This window comes from Geotrypetes seraphini, chromosome 2 (assembly GCF_902459505.1).
Source record: "Geotrypetes seraphini chromosome 2, aGeoSer1.1, whole genome shotgun sequence".
NCBI classification, from domain to species: Eukaryota; Metazoa; Chordata; class Amphibia; order Gymnophiona; family Dermophiidae; genus Geotrypetes; species Geotrypetes seraphini.
In genome coordinates this window covers 22,644,970-22,658,337 of record NC_047085.1, presented here as the reverse complement: position 1 = coordinate 22,658,337, position 13,368 = coordinate 22,644,970, and the positions used below count along the sequence as shown (strand labels likewise).

The following is a 13,368-nucleotide window of genomic DNA, read 5'->3' as shown; positions in this document are numbered from 1 at the left end:
TCCTTCAATTCGACCTTTCTGCAGCTTTTGACGTTGTCCATCATGACATTCTAGTCTTCCAACTCTCCGAGATAGGCATTAACTCTACAGTCCTTGACTGGTTCTCGAACTTCTTACGTTCTCGCTCTTACACCGTTACCAAGAATGGCACCTCATCCTCCCCATGGAAACCGACATGTGGAGTCCCGCAAGGTTCCCCCCTATCTCCTATTCTTTTCAACATTTATATGTCTTCCCTGAAACTCCTCCAACTATCCCCCCTAGAAATACTTTACACTTATGCCGATGATATCCTGGTCCTCCTCGAGACCGACGCGAACCTCACTAATCTCGCAGCGAACATCTCCTCATGCATAACAAACCTCCAATCTTGGGCCCTCACTGTACAAATGAAACTGAATGAGTCCAAAACGAAACTACTTTGGCTTGGCCCTAAATTAGACCAACTACCCACCTCCATCCCATTGTCCTTAGGCTCCTCACTACAGTTGGAGTTCTCTAGCAAAGTTTTGGGCATCACCATTGATTCCTCACTATCCTTCAACGACCACCTCAATTCCTTGATAAAAAAAATGCTTTTTTAGCCTTCACATGCTGAGGAAAGTGAGGTCCTGCTTCCATCAAAAACACTTTGCCGTCCTTGTACAATCCACCATCCTCTCCAGATTGGACTATTGCAATTCTATCTACTTAAGCCTAACAAAGAAAAGCCTCCATAGACTCCAACTAGTCCAGAACACCGCGGCTAAGCTTATCTTCTCAAAAAGTAAATTTGACCATGTCTCACCACTCCTGTCCAAGCTCCACTGGCTTGCTGTTATCTCCAGGGTCCACTTTAAATGTGCCTGCCTAACCTTCAAGATCCTACATGGCATCCTTCCTCCTTTTAGTCCACTATCCTGGAATTCCTCAAATCCAATTTCCACCAGATCCACCCCAAAACTAAAATTATCCTTCTCCTCCTTAAAAGGCATATCCCATGTTGGTAAACTAGGGTCTTCCCTCCCCTTCAGAATCACTCAGCTCTGGAATAATCTTACTTCCCCTCTTCGTAACTTGAGTTCCCTTCAACTATTCCGTAAGCATCTGAAAACTTGGCTATTCTCCAAAATGTAACCTTCTTCCCCTCTCTGGTACTCTAAGCCCTAACCTCTCTTTATACTTATTTCTATAATTCCATTGGAGTTCCGTTCTATCCCAACTCCTGTAAACCGTGCCGAGCTCCACATTGTGGAGAAGATGCGGTATATAAACCCAAGATTTAGTTTAGTTTAGTAATTCTCATTTGTTAATACGGGAAAATTACTGGATTTTTCATCTCCAAGCTTTCCCTCCAATGGGACATAATGAAAACGTGGATCGATGTTTTCTAATATGACTATTTTCTTATTCTAATGTTGTTTTCCTGTTTTTCAATTTTTACTTCTGTTTTTTTCCCCGGGACTAAATGGAGTACGCTTTGTTCCAATTTGTGTCCAAAATAAAGTTCTTTCACATTTAATGATGTCATCATGTTCACAGAGAGTATTTGGCCTTTTCGCGGGGCTTTTTAACTGTGTCTGATTGTTCAGTCACCATTATTGCTCTGAATGGTTCAGGCGGTGGAGGAAGTATATTCTCATTGAACAGATCTTTTTACAAGTGAGAGCATACAAAGTGTTTGAAAGACCTTAAACACAGGGGGTTCAGCTCCTGAAGAAGACAGCGAAAAAGAGCTCTGTCGGGTACATCAAGGACTTTCCTTCATGCACAGGTAAGTGTGAAACTATCTTGCATTAAACTTTCATATATGGATTTTTCATATTGTTACATTGTGCTTGGACATTTTTGATTAGCTGCACTTTACTGAACTTTGAGGACTTCACTCGTGAGAGAGGGAGATGGATGAGTTTGATATTTTCACTCTTTTTCACATATTTGTTTTGATTTTTTTGCTTCACTATTTCATAGGCAGAGACGCTATGATGTATTGGGTGAACTCACTTGGGCTTATAATTAGTCTTTATTGCAGTTGTCAGCTCGGGGGACACTGATGGAAGCTTTATAACTGCTTCTTAAGTCCCTGATACTGAAGTCTCTTCCTTATTTACAATCATTTATTAAGATGGAGTGAAATAGATTTATCTCATTTATTTAGATTTTCTTGTCTCCTTCTCTCCCTCTCTCTCGAGTTTTCCGGTGTGAGGTGTCCTCCTCTCTCCATATTATCAGCCAAATTTTTTCTGGTAGTCTTTTCGTTTCTTGGAAGTTTTAGGTTTTCTTTTTGGCCAAAGATTGGACAAAGCATTTTCTTTTACCTCTCTGTGCATGCTTGCTGGAAGTACTGGAATGGTTTCATCTACTGTTGCCAATAATGTTCTTAGAGCCAGACCAACACCCTAATGAAAAAAAACAAAATAAGTTTGAAAAAGAAAACTAAATCAAAACAAAAATAATTCCACTGATATTTGAGCAATACAATGCTAAAAAGAGTACTTAATAGTTGAAATAACCATAGGCCCCTGTTTTTTTGTTGGGGGCAATGTCTCCAAAATGGTTATTTTTATGCATATCATAACTCTGTGTCAGATTTTTTTTTGTGATCCTTCAGCAAGTTTGCAAATTCTGTGGAAGCTTCTAAAATTCTGTATCGTAGCATATTTGTATAAAATGAACATATGCAACTTTAGGTAAACTTTTTAAATTGTACTTTATAAAAACAATATTTTCTGATATTTCTTGCATGTCTAGTTAATTTACTTTTTCTATTTTGGTAAGAAACAAAAGAAGAATCTTAGGGAAGGGAGAAGGAGGAGAACAGAGAAAGGGAAAGTGAGGAAGATAAGGAGAATGTTTCTTGAAGAAGGAAAATGGAGAGAGTATCAGCTAGGATAGATAAGAATAGAGGATGGAAGGGAAGGACTCAAATACAAAGGAACAATGGGGGAAATCAGGGATGAGAAATAAGATCTTCTATGAATTGAGAAGGGAAGAGAGAGAGAGAGCACGAGAGTCCTGTACAGGTAACAGGTGAAGAGCCTTCCCTGAGAAATCCCCTAACATATTAGGCCAACAAACACAACTAAAGGCCTAAGATGGCTGAGAATGCTCTGACTAGAACTGTCAAGCCTTTGCACAATCCAGGCTTGCTGAAATCAGAAAGCCAAGCAAAAAATGAGCGAGTGAAATGAAACTTATTCTTTTACATGGCAACTGGTGTCACATCTGCTGTAATGCCAGGAAGTGGATCTAAGAAGGATGAGAACATGTCTTAACCAAGAATATAAAAATACATTATTTTGCAAGAATATCCTGTGATGGGCAGGTTTTTACTGGCCGATGGCTTGAAATTGCTGACATGATAAATTAAAACGGCATATACGGGAAAAGATAGATTTTCTGGTAAACAGGACATGCGTATGGTATGACACAGATATTATGAACCAATTAATAAACTGATAAATGTAATGACGTTTGTAAGTGACCAATAAAAATTAACAATATGATATGTGCCAACGTGGCCTCAAGCTATCAAGAATTGTATAAGAGACAGCCTTTGTGATTATGAAAGCAGGACAGACATCCAGGTATACTCAAGCGCTTGAGGCATACTATCTGTCAGCTCCATATGCTGTAAAGATTTGTTCTTGTAACCTGTTATTGATTGTTAATAAAATAAATATATATTAATTATAACAGCATATTGAGTTTCCATGAAGCCACTGGTATCGAAAGGCCGTAAACAGGTGGCTTTTCATTGGTGACATTCCCGACTGTGAAAAGAGGAATTGCGCTAGCCTTAGGTTTCATGGACAGTGAGTTGTCTGCATGTCAGACAGCCTCTCCGCTTATTGTGATCACTTATGCTTTATCTAGTTCAGATTTTGTACATAATTTTTGTTTATGCTTAATAATTTGGTTTTGTTCCCCTTTCTTGCAGCTGTGTCTTTTTGCTAGCATTCAACACAGTTCTTACTTCCCTTAACAATTCTTTTCTTTTTCTCCTAATAACTTTTGTTTTCTTTCCTTTATACAGTTAAATTCTGTTCCAGTAGCCAGCAGTAACCTGTGGGGTTCCGGGAACCGAGAGCCAGCTCTGACTGTTGGTGTCCTTGGAGCCAGTAGCCGGTACTAATTGGGGTGGTCCCAGACCCCAGAAGCCAGTTTTGGCCTGATGGGGCCCGGGTACCAGTATCTAGTTCTGACTGGTGGGGTTCAGATGAGAGTGTACTAGCGGAGGTTATATGAACCGGTAGCTAGAGTAGTACTAGCGGGGGTTCTATAAACCGGCAGCTAGAGTAGTACTAGCGGGGGCTCTATAAACCGGCAGCTAGAGTAGTACTAGCGGGGGTTCTATAAACCGGCAGCTAGAGTAGTACTAGCGGGGGTTCTATAAACCGGCAGCTAGAGTAGTACTAGCAGGGGTTCTATAAACCGGCAGCAGGTTTAACTAGTGGGGTTCTGAAAATATGAATAGTTAGCTAAAGATAATTAAAAGATAGGAAAAATTGGTAGCCGAAGCTAGCTGTGACTAGCAGGGAAGCTCCAGGTTTTAATCATCATTGATCATTTTCTTAATGTAGAACCAGCTTTGACTGGTAGTTATGCTGTTTCTGTGGTCTCAGGCCACGCCTGATCTATTGCTACAAAGGTACCTGCTCTTCTGTGATTACATTGCATCATTTTGTAAGTATTCTTTCTTTCTTATGTTGTTAGTAAAGGCCTTATTAGTTTTATTTTTAGACTTATTATTTTGTTAATCATAGAGTTTGTAATTGGATATATTGCTTATTTCTCCCATGTTGGCTCCCACAGTCTCCCCCTCAGCCTCAGTTCCTATGCCACCTGATTGCATTGAGACCACTGTCCTGGACCCACCCCCTTATTCTCATGCTTCTCCACTTTTGCTGCTAGCATCTCAGTCCTCCCGTTTGTACCCCTCTCTGCCACTGTCAACTGCCCCTTTGCTTTCCCCAGCGCATACTCCTAACCCTGTCTCTCTACCTCTCCTGACACATGCGCCACTATCTCTCAGGCATTAGATGATATCTGCGAAACCATTCAACAGCAATGCACCCCGTCCCCACCTTCCCCTCCTTTACAGGAAACTGTGGTTAGGCAGTGTTCCTGTCTCGGGAACCCACATCTTGAACAGGCATGCCCGCTATGTCTGATTTCTCCCGCTACTCTTGCTGACATTAGGAATCCCCTGTCTTATACTTCTCTGGCTGCCAGTGCTAGCTCTGATTATTTGTCCTGTGCCTCTAGCCACTGGCTCCAGTCTGAATGCAGCTACACCTCCTGTTATTATAATTCATCTGACTATTTCTACTCGTTCTGACTTTTCTTGTACTGAGTTTTTTCCTATTTTAACACTGTTGCTCTTATGCTGAATGTTTGAAGTTATATAACCTGGTTCCTTTAATTCCTGTGCTAGCATGTGCTATAGCAACCATTTTGATTTGCCTTCTCCCTCTCGTCTTCTTAGCCTTTCCCGCTCTCAGTATAACTCCATTTTCTCAGGTTGTGAGCTGAGAGGGCTGCATTGCTTTAAACTTTTGAGTTATTTACTGCTGTGGTCTATTTTATTTAGTATTTGACTCTTACTGGCTCTTTATATCCATTCTCCGTTTGCTTACTTTAACATCTTCCTCCTCTGTTTGATCCTGCTAGTTACCACATGTGCTGTTGTTTGTTTTTCTGCCTTGTAATCTTGTAAAGATATCACATCCTCTCAGCCACTACACAATGTGTTGACACTGCAGAGGAGAGTGCAGACCTCGGTGGCTGAAGGGGTGTGTAAGGAGGAGATGGACTGCTTGAAGTATTTCATTTGCAAACTACTGGATGAAACGAGGGACAGGGACTATTAAAAAACAAACAAACTGTGTAAGTAGTTTGGAGATCTCTGGCACCTGGAGCTGTTCAGCAGCACTGGCTCTTATCACTTCAGCTGTTAGGGGTGTGGGGTGGTAGCCCTTGGGTTTAACACCAGGCTTTTGCTAACACCTTAACCAGACTTAAGCATCTGTCGACCTCATGCTTTAGCAGTAGCTGCAAAGAGCTTTGATCATGCCTGATTCGGCTCCATTTGCAGTTTCAGTTCTTTTCTTCCATCCTTGTCCTTCTTGCAGAAGTAATAGAGAAAAAATGAAAATCGTTAGAAACGTAAAAGAACTTTTCCACTATTATTTAATGATCAGCTGTGCACCAGAAGAACAAGGCTACAGGGATAATCCTGCTTTTCCTGCTGACTTCATTTGTTCTAGAACTCCCTCTTGTTGATTTATGTTTCCCCTGTCCTCTATATATTAATTGCAATTCTGCTCCGATTTTTTCACATGCTAATTTGATTCATGGCACTGTTTTTTGTTGTGTTATTTTTTTGTTCTGTCTTCTGTTAGAACATATTTAACTTGATCCCTGCTCCCTATTCTGTGATATCAAATAGTTTTTTCATTGGTTCATGGCTTATTTCTACAAATCTCGAATTCTGATATATCAATCTGACATGTTTATTTAGATGAATTTCACTTACTAACTCTTTATATGCTGTTATTAAATGCTTAGTCCTCAACTAGATGATATTCTCCCTAATTATTGCTTAGAATACTGTCTTCTGTTTTGTTAGTGTATGTGCTTTATATATCCCTCATGCTGCTTGATTCCCATTTATGAGACCCCCTTATAATGAAATCTCATTGTAGCTCTCTCTGCCTAGAATGTAACTGGTGTTTTTCTCTGATTCCTTTAAAAGATGAACTGAATCTGTTTATTCCCAAGATTTATAATACTACATTGTTATTTTTATTAAGCTATTATTTATTAGTCTTGCTCTCACTATCTCCTTACTCTATATATTTTTAATCACACTTCAATATGAACTATACCTATTTATAATATGTATGATTTCCATTAGCATTTTTCAATTCATTTACATAGCTCTTTTGCTTATTATCAATTTGTATATTTGAAACAGTTTACCCTTAGCCTCAGTTTCTAAATAAATTGTATTCTCATGCTCATCAGATACTAGGAATCCCTTCTCCTTCAGTATCAAGTGTATTATATTAATTGATTTCCCACATGTTTTAGTTCTTTGTACTTGTCCTTTGTATTTTTAAATTATTTCTATACTCCCATATGTCATCCTATGCTTTGACTATGTTATGATAACTTCATCACTCCATTTTACCTTCACCTTTTTATATAACATAAATGCTTTATTTTTTCATTATCCTCCGGGCTTTACATGTTGCTATAAGTAGTTTTATGGAATAATACTATGTTCACTGTGTTCAATCCTTACTCTTTGAACTAATCACCGTTGCTTATTGTTATAGATGCATTGAATTTTCTCACCCCTGGCTTTCCCATATTGTGTGCTACCTATAGGAGGGTATCTTCTTCACAGGCGTCTCTTGTCTATCTGCTTTTCCCCCTTTTCTTCTCAATCTCTGTCCATCGGCTGAGCTTTTTATAGCTCTTCATGCCTTCTCTGCTCCTTCTTCCTCAGAGGCCCTTCTTTGCTTCTTTCCTCTTCTTTCTTTTTTCCGAAATGCAGTGCTTCAATCATACCAACAAAATATTAATTTTTTATGGCCTGCAATAATCTGCCTTCTAATCTGTCCTTCATATCCTGGAATGTTAATGGCTTGCGACACCCTGTTAAAAGGAAAAAAATTCTCACCCACCTTAAAAAACTCAGGCCGTCAATTGTCTTTGTACAGGAAACTCATATCTCTAATCTCTCTCACTGTTTAGGTGCCAATAATTGGTTGATACAAATAGCAGAAGCTCCATCACTTGGTAGAAAGCATGGGGTTGCAATACTATCTCACAAATCTGTCCCTTTCCAAGTCCTAGAAACCAAACATGACACAGAGGGCAGATGGCTGATTGTTCGGGCACATATCTTTTCACAAGAGGTTCTTCTTGTTAACATCTATGCCCCTAATAATGATTCACCTGAATTTTTTACTCAACTATTTCAAACAGTAGCTGAATTTGACTCTCTTCCTCTTATATTAGCTGGAGATTTTAACTTGCCTTTGGATACCTGGCTTGACAAACACTCTTCCAACTGCATAGTTCCCTCTAAAGCTAATATTGTATTGAATTCCCTGATTAAACATTATGATCTAACGGAACCATGGAGATTACAGCACCCTGACGAAAGGGATTATACTTTTTCTCCGCCCCACATAAAAGTTACTCAAGAATTGATTACTTTTTTATATCTTCTTCCTTCTTACCTAACCTAGTTTCTACTACTATCAATCCTATTGTCATCTCGGATCATGCTCCAATATCACTTGAGCTAAAGTGGGATATAGTAACTTCTCCTAGATCCCCCCTCTGGCGTTTGCGAAACCACCTGCTGGCAGATGAACCCACCAAACAATGATTAGGCAAATTTATAGAAGAATTTTTTCAATTCAACAATACGGATTCCTTGGATCCGCTAATTATTTGGGAAGCCTTCAAAGTTTCGCTACGTGGAGAACTGATCTCTTGTCAAGCATACAAATTAAAGCAAGACAGAAAGGAACAACATGAATTCGAACTGCAAATTAAAAATCTTGAGCAGAACTTCTTTCACTCCAATGATAAAACACTATTACCTGAAATATATAAATTAAAATACTCCTACAACAAATTAGCTAGTATGGCAGCGCAACAAGATATTTTTGTTACTTCTACTAAATACTATATGGAAATGAATAAAAGTAGTAAAATGCTAGCTAACTACCTCAAACGTAAAAGAACTAAAGTGCAGATATCCTCTATTAGAACCTCTGACGGGAAACTTCTATCATCACACTCTGACATCTCTAGGGCTTTTCATGATTTTTACTCTCAGCTCTACACATCGAAAGCCTCACAGCAGACGTCCAATGCAGATGAATTTTTGGCCACCTTGCAATCACCTAAACTTCCATTATCAGATTCTGAAGAACTTCAATGACCTCTTGCTGATTCAGAAATTCTCCTGGCTATAAAACACCTATCCTCCGGTAAATCACCTGGAGCGGATGGTATTACTGTAGAATTTTATAAACTTTATAAAGATAAACTTTCTAGTACACTTACCAATCTATTTAACTCACTTAGTCCGCAAAGTGTATCCAAAAGTCATTTCCTAGATGCTGTTATTACAGTTATTCCAAAACCTGGAAAAGATCCTAATCAAATTTCAAATTACCGACCTATCTCTCTACTTAATACCGATTATAAAATCTTCTCAACCACTCTTTCCCTTAGACTGCAGAGCTCAATCGGCACGCTTATCTCTCCACATCAAGTGGGATTTATGCCGGGAAGACTTATATCAGACAACTCCTGCCTCTTCTTTCATCTTGCTTCCTTTGCTCGTACTATTAAAGACCCCTGTATTGCTCTCTCATTAGATGCAGAAAAAGCTTTTGACAGAGTTGAATGGTCACACCTATTTCAAACAATGCGTTGGTTTGGATTTCCCCCCTCAATTCATTGACTATGTTAAAATTCTCTATTCATCGCCCAAAGCTTCTATAATTACAAATAATATCTTATCCACTCCTTTCTTGCTTTATAGGGGTACCAGACAAGGCTGTCCCCTTTCGCCCTATTTGTTTAATATTGCTCTTGAACCTCTCCTCATAGCAATCAATTCTTGCGAACAAATCACTGGTATCCTACACAATAAATTAGAACATAAATTGACAGCTTATGCAGATGATGTCCTCCTATATCTTTCCAATCCCGACCAATCTCTTCCGGCCCTTTTTGAATTGATACATTCTTTTTCTCTTTTCTCTGGTTATAAAATTAATCAACATAAAACAGAAGTATTACCACTCAATGCCCACTCTCATCAGACCCTAGTTCAACCTTTTCATCTTATTTGGTCTCCTACTCACATGAGATATCTAAGAATTGACTTATATGCTACCCTATCCGTTACAGTACATAATAATAGTGGAAAATTAATTGATCATATCAAAACTCTTTTACACTCATAAGAACATAAGAACATAAGCAGTGCCTCCGCCGGGTCAGACCACAGGTCCATCCCGCCCAGCAGTCCGCTCCCGCGGCGGCCCAAAACAGGTCAAGACCTGTCTGAATCATCAGAAGGGGCTCCCTTGCCACCTTGGTTTCCCATTTAAGTCCTGCCTTCCTATCGAAGTCCTAGCCCTCCGGTCTTGCACATGCACGACCAGGTTAGTTTATACTCATTACCTGATTTACTTCCTATACTTGTGTTACCTCCCAGCTCCTCCCTCAGTATCCCACGATCCCTTTATCCCTCAGGAATCCATCCAATCCCTGTTTGAATCCTTGTACCGTATTCTGTCTGATCACTTCCTCGGGTAGCGCATTCCAAGTGTCCACTACCCTTTGGGTGAAAAAAAACTTCCTTGCATTTGTTTTGAACCTATCTCCCTTCAGTTTCTCAGAATGTCCCCTCGTATTTGCTGTCCCCTTCAGTCTAAAGAATCTGTCCCTATCCACCTTCTCTATGCCCCTCATGATCTTGAAAGTCTCCATCATATCTCCCCTGAGCCTCCTTTTCTCCAGAGAGAAGAGCCCCAGCCTATCCAGCCTCTCGGCATATGAGCAGTGTTCCAGCCCTCTTACCAATTTCGTTGCTCTCCTTTGGACTCTCTCAAGTACCGCCATGTCCTTCTTGAGGTGCGGCGACCAATACTGAACGCAGTATTCCAGATGTGGACGCACCATCGCTCGATACAATGGCATGATGACTTCCCGTGTTCTGGTTGTTATGCCCTTCTTTATGATGCCAAGCATCCTGACTTCAGGCTTTCGGCTGACGAAACTTCTATTGATACAACCCAATATCTGCCTTGCCTTAGATGAAGCCTTCTCCACTTGATTGGCAGTTTTCATGTCTGCACTGATGATTACTCCTAAATCTCGTTCTGCTGAAGTCCTAGTTAAAGTTTCTCCGTTCAAGAAGTATGTCCTGCATGGATTTCCGCTTCCGAGGTGCATGACCTTACATTTCTTAGCATTGAAGCCTAGCTGCCAGGTTGAGGACCAACTTTCCAATGTAAGCAGGTCCTGTGCCATATAATTCTGTAAACTGCATTCACTTACTATATTACATAGTTTGGCGTCATCGGCGAATAGTGTTATTTTACCTTGAAGCCCTTGAGTCAGATCCCCTATGAATATGTTGAAAAGGAGTGGACCCAGGACCGAGCCCTGCGGCACTCCACTGGTCACCTCCGATGTTTTAGAGAGGGTACCATTAACCACCACCCTCTGAAGTCTGCCACTCAGCCAATCATTGACCCATGCAGTTAGTGTCTCTCCTAACCCCATCGATTCCATCTTGCTTAGCAGCCTGCAGTGTGGGACACTGTCAAAAGCTTTACTGAAGTCCAGGTACACGACATCCAAAGACTCTCCCAAGTCCAACTTTCTTGTTACCCAGTCAAAGAAGCTGATGAGATTGGTTTGGCAGGACCTACCCTTGGTGAATCCATGCTGACTGGGATCCCGAAGATTCCCTTCATTCAAGATCGTGTCCAATTGCTTTTAATTAGTGTTTCCATGAGTTTGCACACTATTGATGCATGACTCACCGGTCTATAATTCGCAGCCTCTGCCCTGCAACCCTTTTTATGCAGAGGAACGACATTAGCTAATTTCCAGTCCAGGGGAACTTTCCCCTTACTTAGGGAGAGATTGAATAGCTCAGCCAACGGTTTCGCCAGGACATCGCTCAATTCTCTGAGCACTCTTGGGTGCAAATTGTCTGGTCCCATGGCTTTGTTCACCTTGAGTCTTGCCAGTTCACTGTAAACTTCACCTGGTGTGAACTCAAAATTCTGAAACGGGTCTTCTGTGCTTTGTGTTGCCTTCAACTGTGGACCGTGTCCCGGTGCCTCACAGGTGAAGACTGAGCAGAAGTATTCATTTAGTAGTTCGGCTTTATCGGAATCTGCTTCCACGTAATAGTTGTAGATTTAAGGATACCACCATGGCTCTAACTTTATGGGCTGTGACTCGACCCTCTAGATCAGGGGTGTCACATTCCCTCCTCGAGGGCCGCGATCCAGTCGGGTTTTCAAGATTTCCTCAATGAATATGCATAAGATCTATTAACATACAATGAAAGCAGTGCATGCAAATAGATCTCATGCATATTCATTTGGGAAATCCTGAAAACCCGACTGGATTGCGGCTGGAGTCAAGGCTGGGGCTGGAATCGGGGTCAAGGCCTTAGGTAACGGCTGATCCATTTCCCCAAATATTTTTTCTATCTAGACTCAACGACGTTTAAAGGCTTGCTTTTGAAGTGTAGCACAGCAGTCGCACGACTCCGGCCAATGGTCAGGTCCTAAACACTGTACACACCACTTGTGTGGATCAGTGATGAAGAATGCGCGTTGACACCGGCTACACTTCTTGAACCCTGTGACCGGCCAGGACATGGAATGAAACACGGCCGCGGTGAAATCGAAGCCCGCAGGCTGAAGCCGCGGAGTAGGCCCTGCCGTGACATGAATGAAAAACAACAAAACTTTTAACTTTAAAAAAACAAACAAACGCGTAATTAACACAGCGACCCTGTAAAACAAAATACATGAGCCACGGTGAGAGAAGGCACGAGTTTAGAACTAACTCTCATGCAGAGATTTGAAACGAGGGCTTTTTGGCTCCGCGGAAAACTTAGAACTGAGGAGACGCGCACCCTATGTCAGGCGGGAAGGCACTCGCGCATGTGCGGTGTGGCAGTCACAAACTTTCTAAAAGTTCTTCAAGCAAGTCTGCTTGCGAGGCTGTCTGCATCGGGGCTCCATGGATGATATCGCCCACATGTGAGAATATGCTGCCTGCTTGTTCTGGGATAATTACATATATGACTTTCCCTATATGTACCTAGCAAATTAATCAAAGAAACTAACTCATTAGAACAATGGCTTTCTAAATTTTTTAAAATTAAAACACACAACCTTAAAGTATATTGGAGCCTGCACTGGAAGTCAATGACATTCTCAAAACAATGGAGCGATATGGTCAAACTTCCACATACTGAATTTCTGCTTGATCAGTTTTAATTTCTCTAGGGACCTATTGAAAGCATATAAACAAGAATGTCATGAGACTGATGCCTAATTGTGGTAAATGTTGCCATCTTACCTTCACCATGGGTACATATTCATCTGGAGGTGCTGGCTGGATCTTACTGGACATTTCAATGACAGCTTTCACCAATCCAGTTACATTCTCATATACTTTGTCATTGGAACGATCCAAATTGGCAGTAGGGGGAGGGCTAATTTCTTGGGGCTGAAGCTGAAAACATAAAAAGCAGAAAGCAATATTGTTCTTTCTTAGTCATCAGATTGTGCTACACATATTTCAAAATCCATT

The 13,368-nt window shown here is 40.8% G+C and overlaps 1 protein-coding gene and 1 long non-coding RNA gene across 16 annotated transcripts in view; one reads left to right on the top strand and one right to left on the bottom strand.

Moving 5' to 3' along the window:
- Nucleotides 1-13,368, bottom strand: part of PTK2 (protein tyrosine kinase 2) — a 779,173-nt gene that overhangs the window by 16,021 nt on the left and 749,784 nt on the right. For 14 of the 15 annotated variants that reach the window (XM_033930848.1, XM_033930835.1, XM_033930834.1 and 11 more), the window contains 2 exons: nucleotides 13,135-13,290; nucleotides 2,298-2,378 (listed from right to left, as the gene is read on the bottom strand). In XM_033930848.1, coding sequence (XP_033786739.1) covers nucleotides 2,298-2,378; nucleotides 13,135-13,290 — 237 coding nt within the window. The remainder of the gene's footprint in view (nucleotides 1-2,297; nucleotides 2,379-13,134; nucleotides 13,291-13,368) is intronic. The other variant, XM_033930844.1, reaches the window with a different exon arrangement.
- Nucleotides 1-13,368, top strand: part of LOC117354055 — a 70,076-nt gene that overhangs the window by 18,014 nt on the left and 38,694 nt on the right. The gene's annotated exons all lie outside the window — the stretch shown is intronic.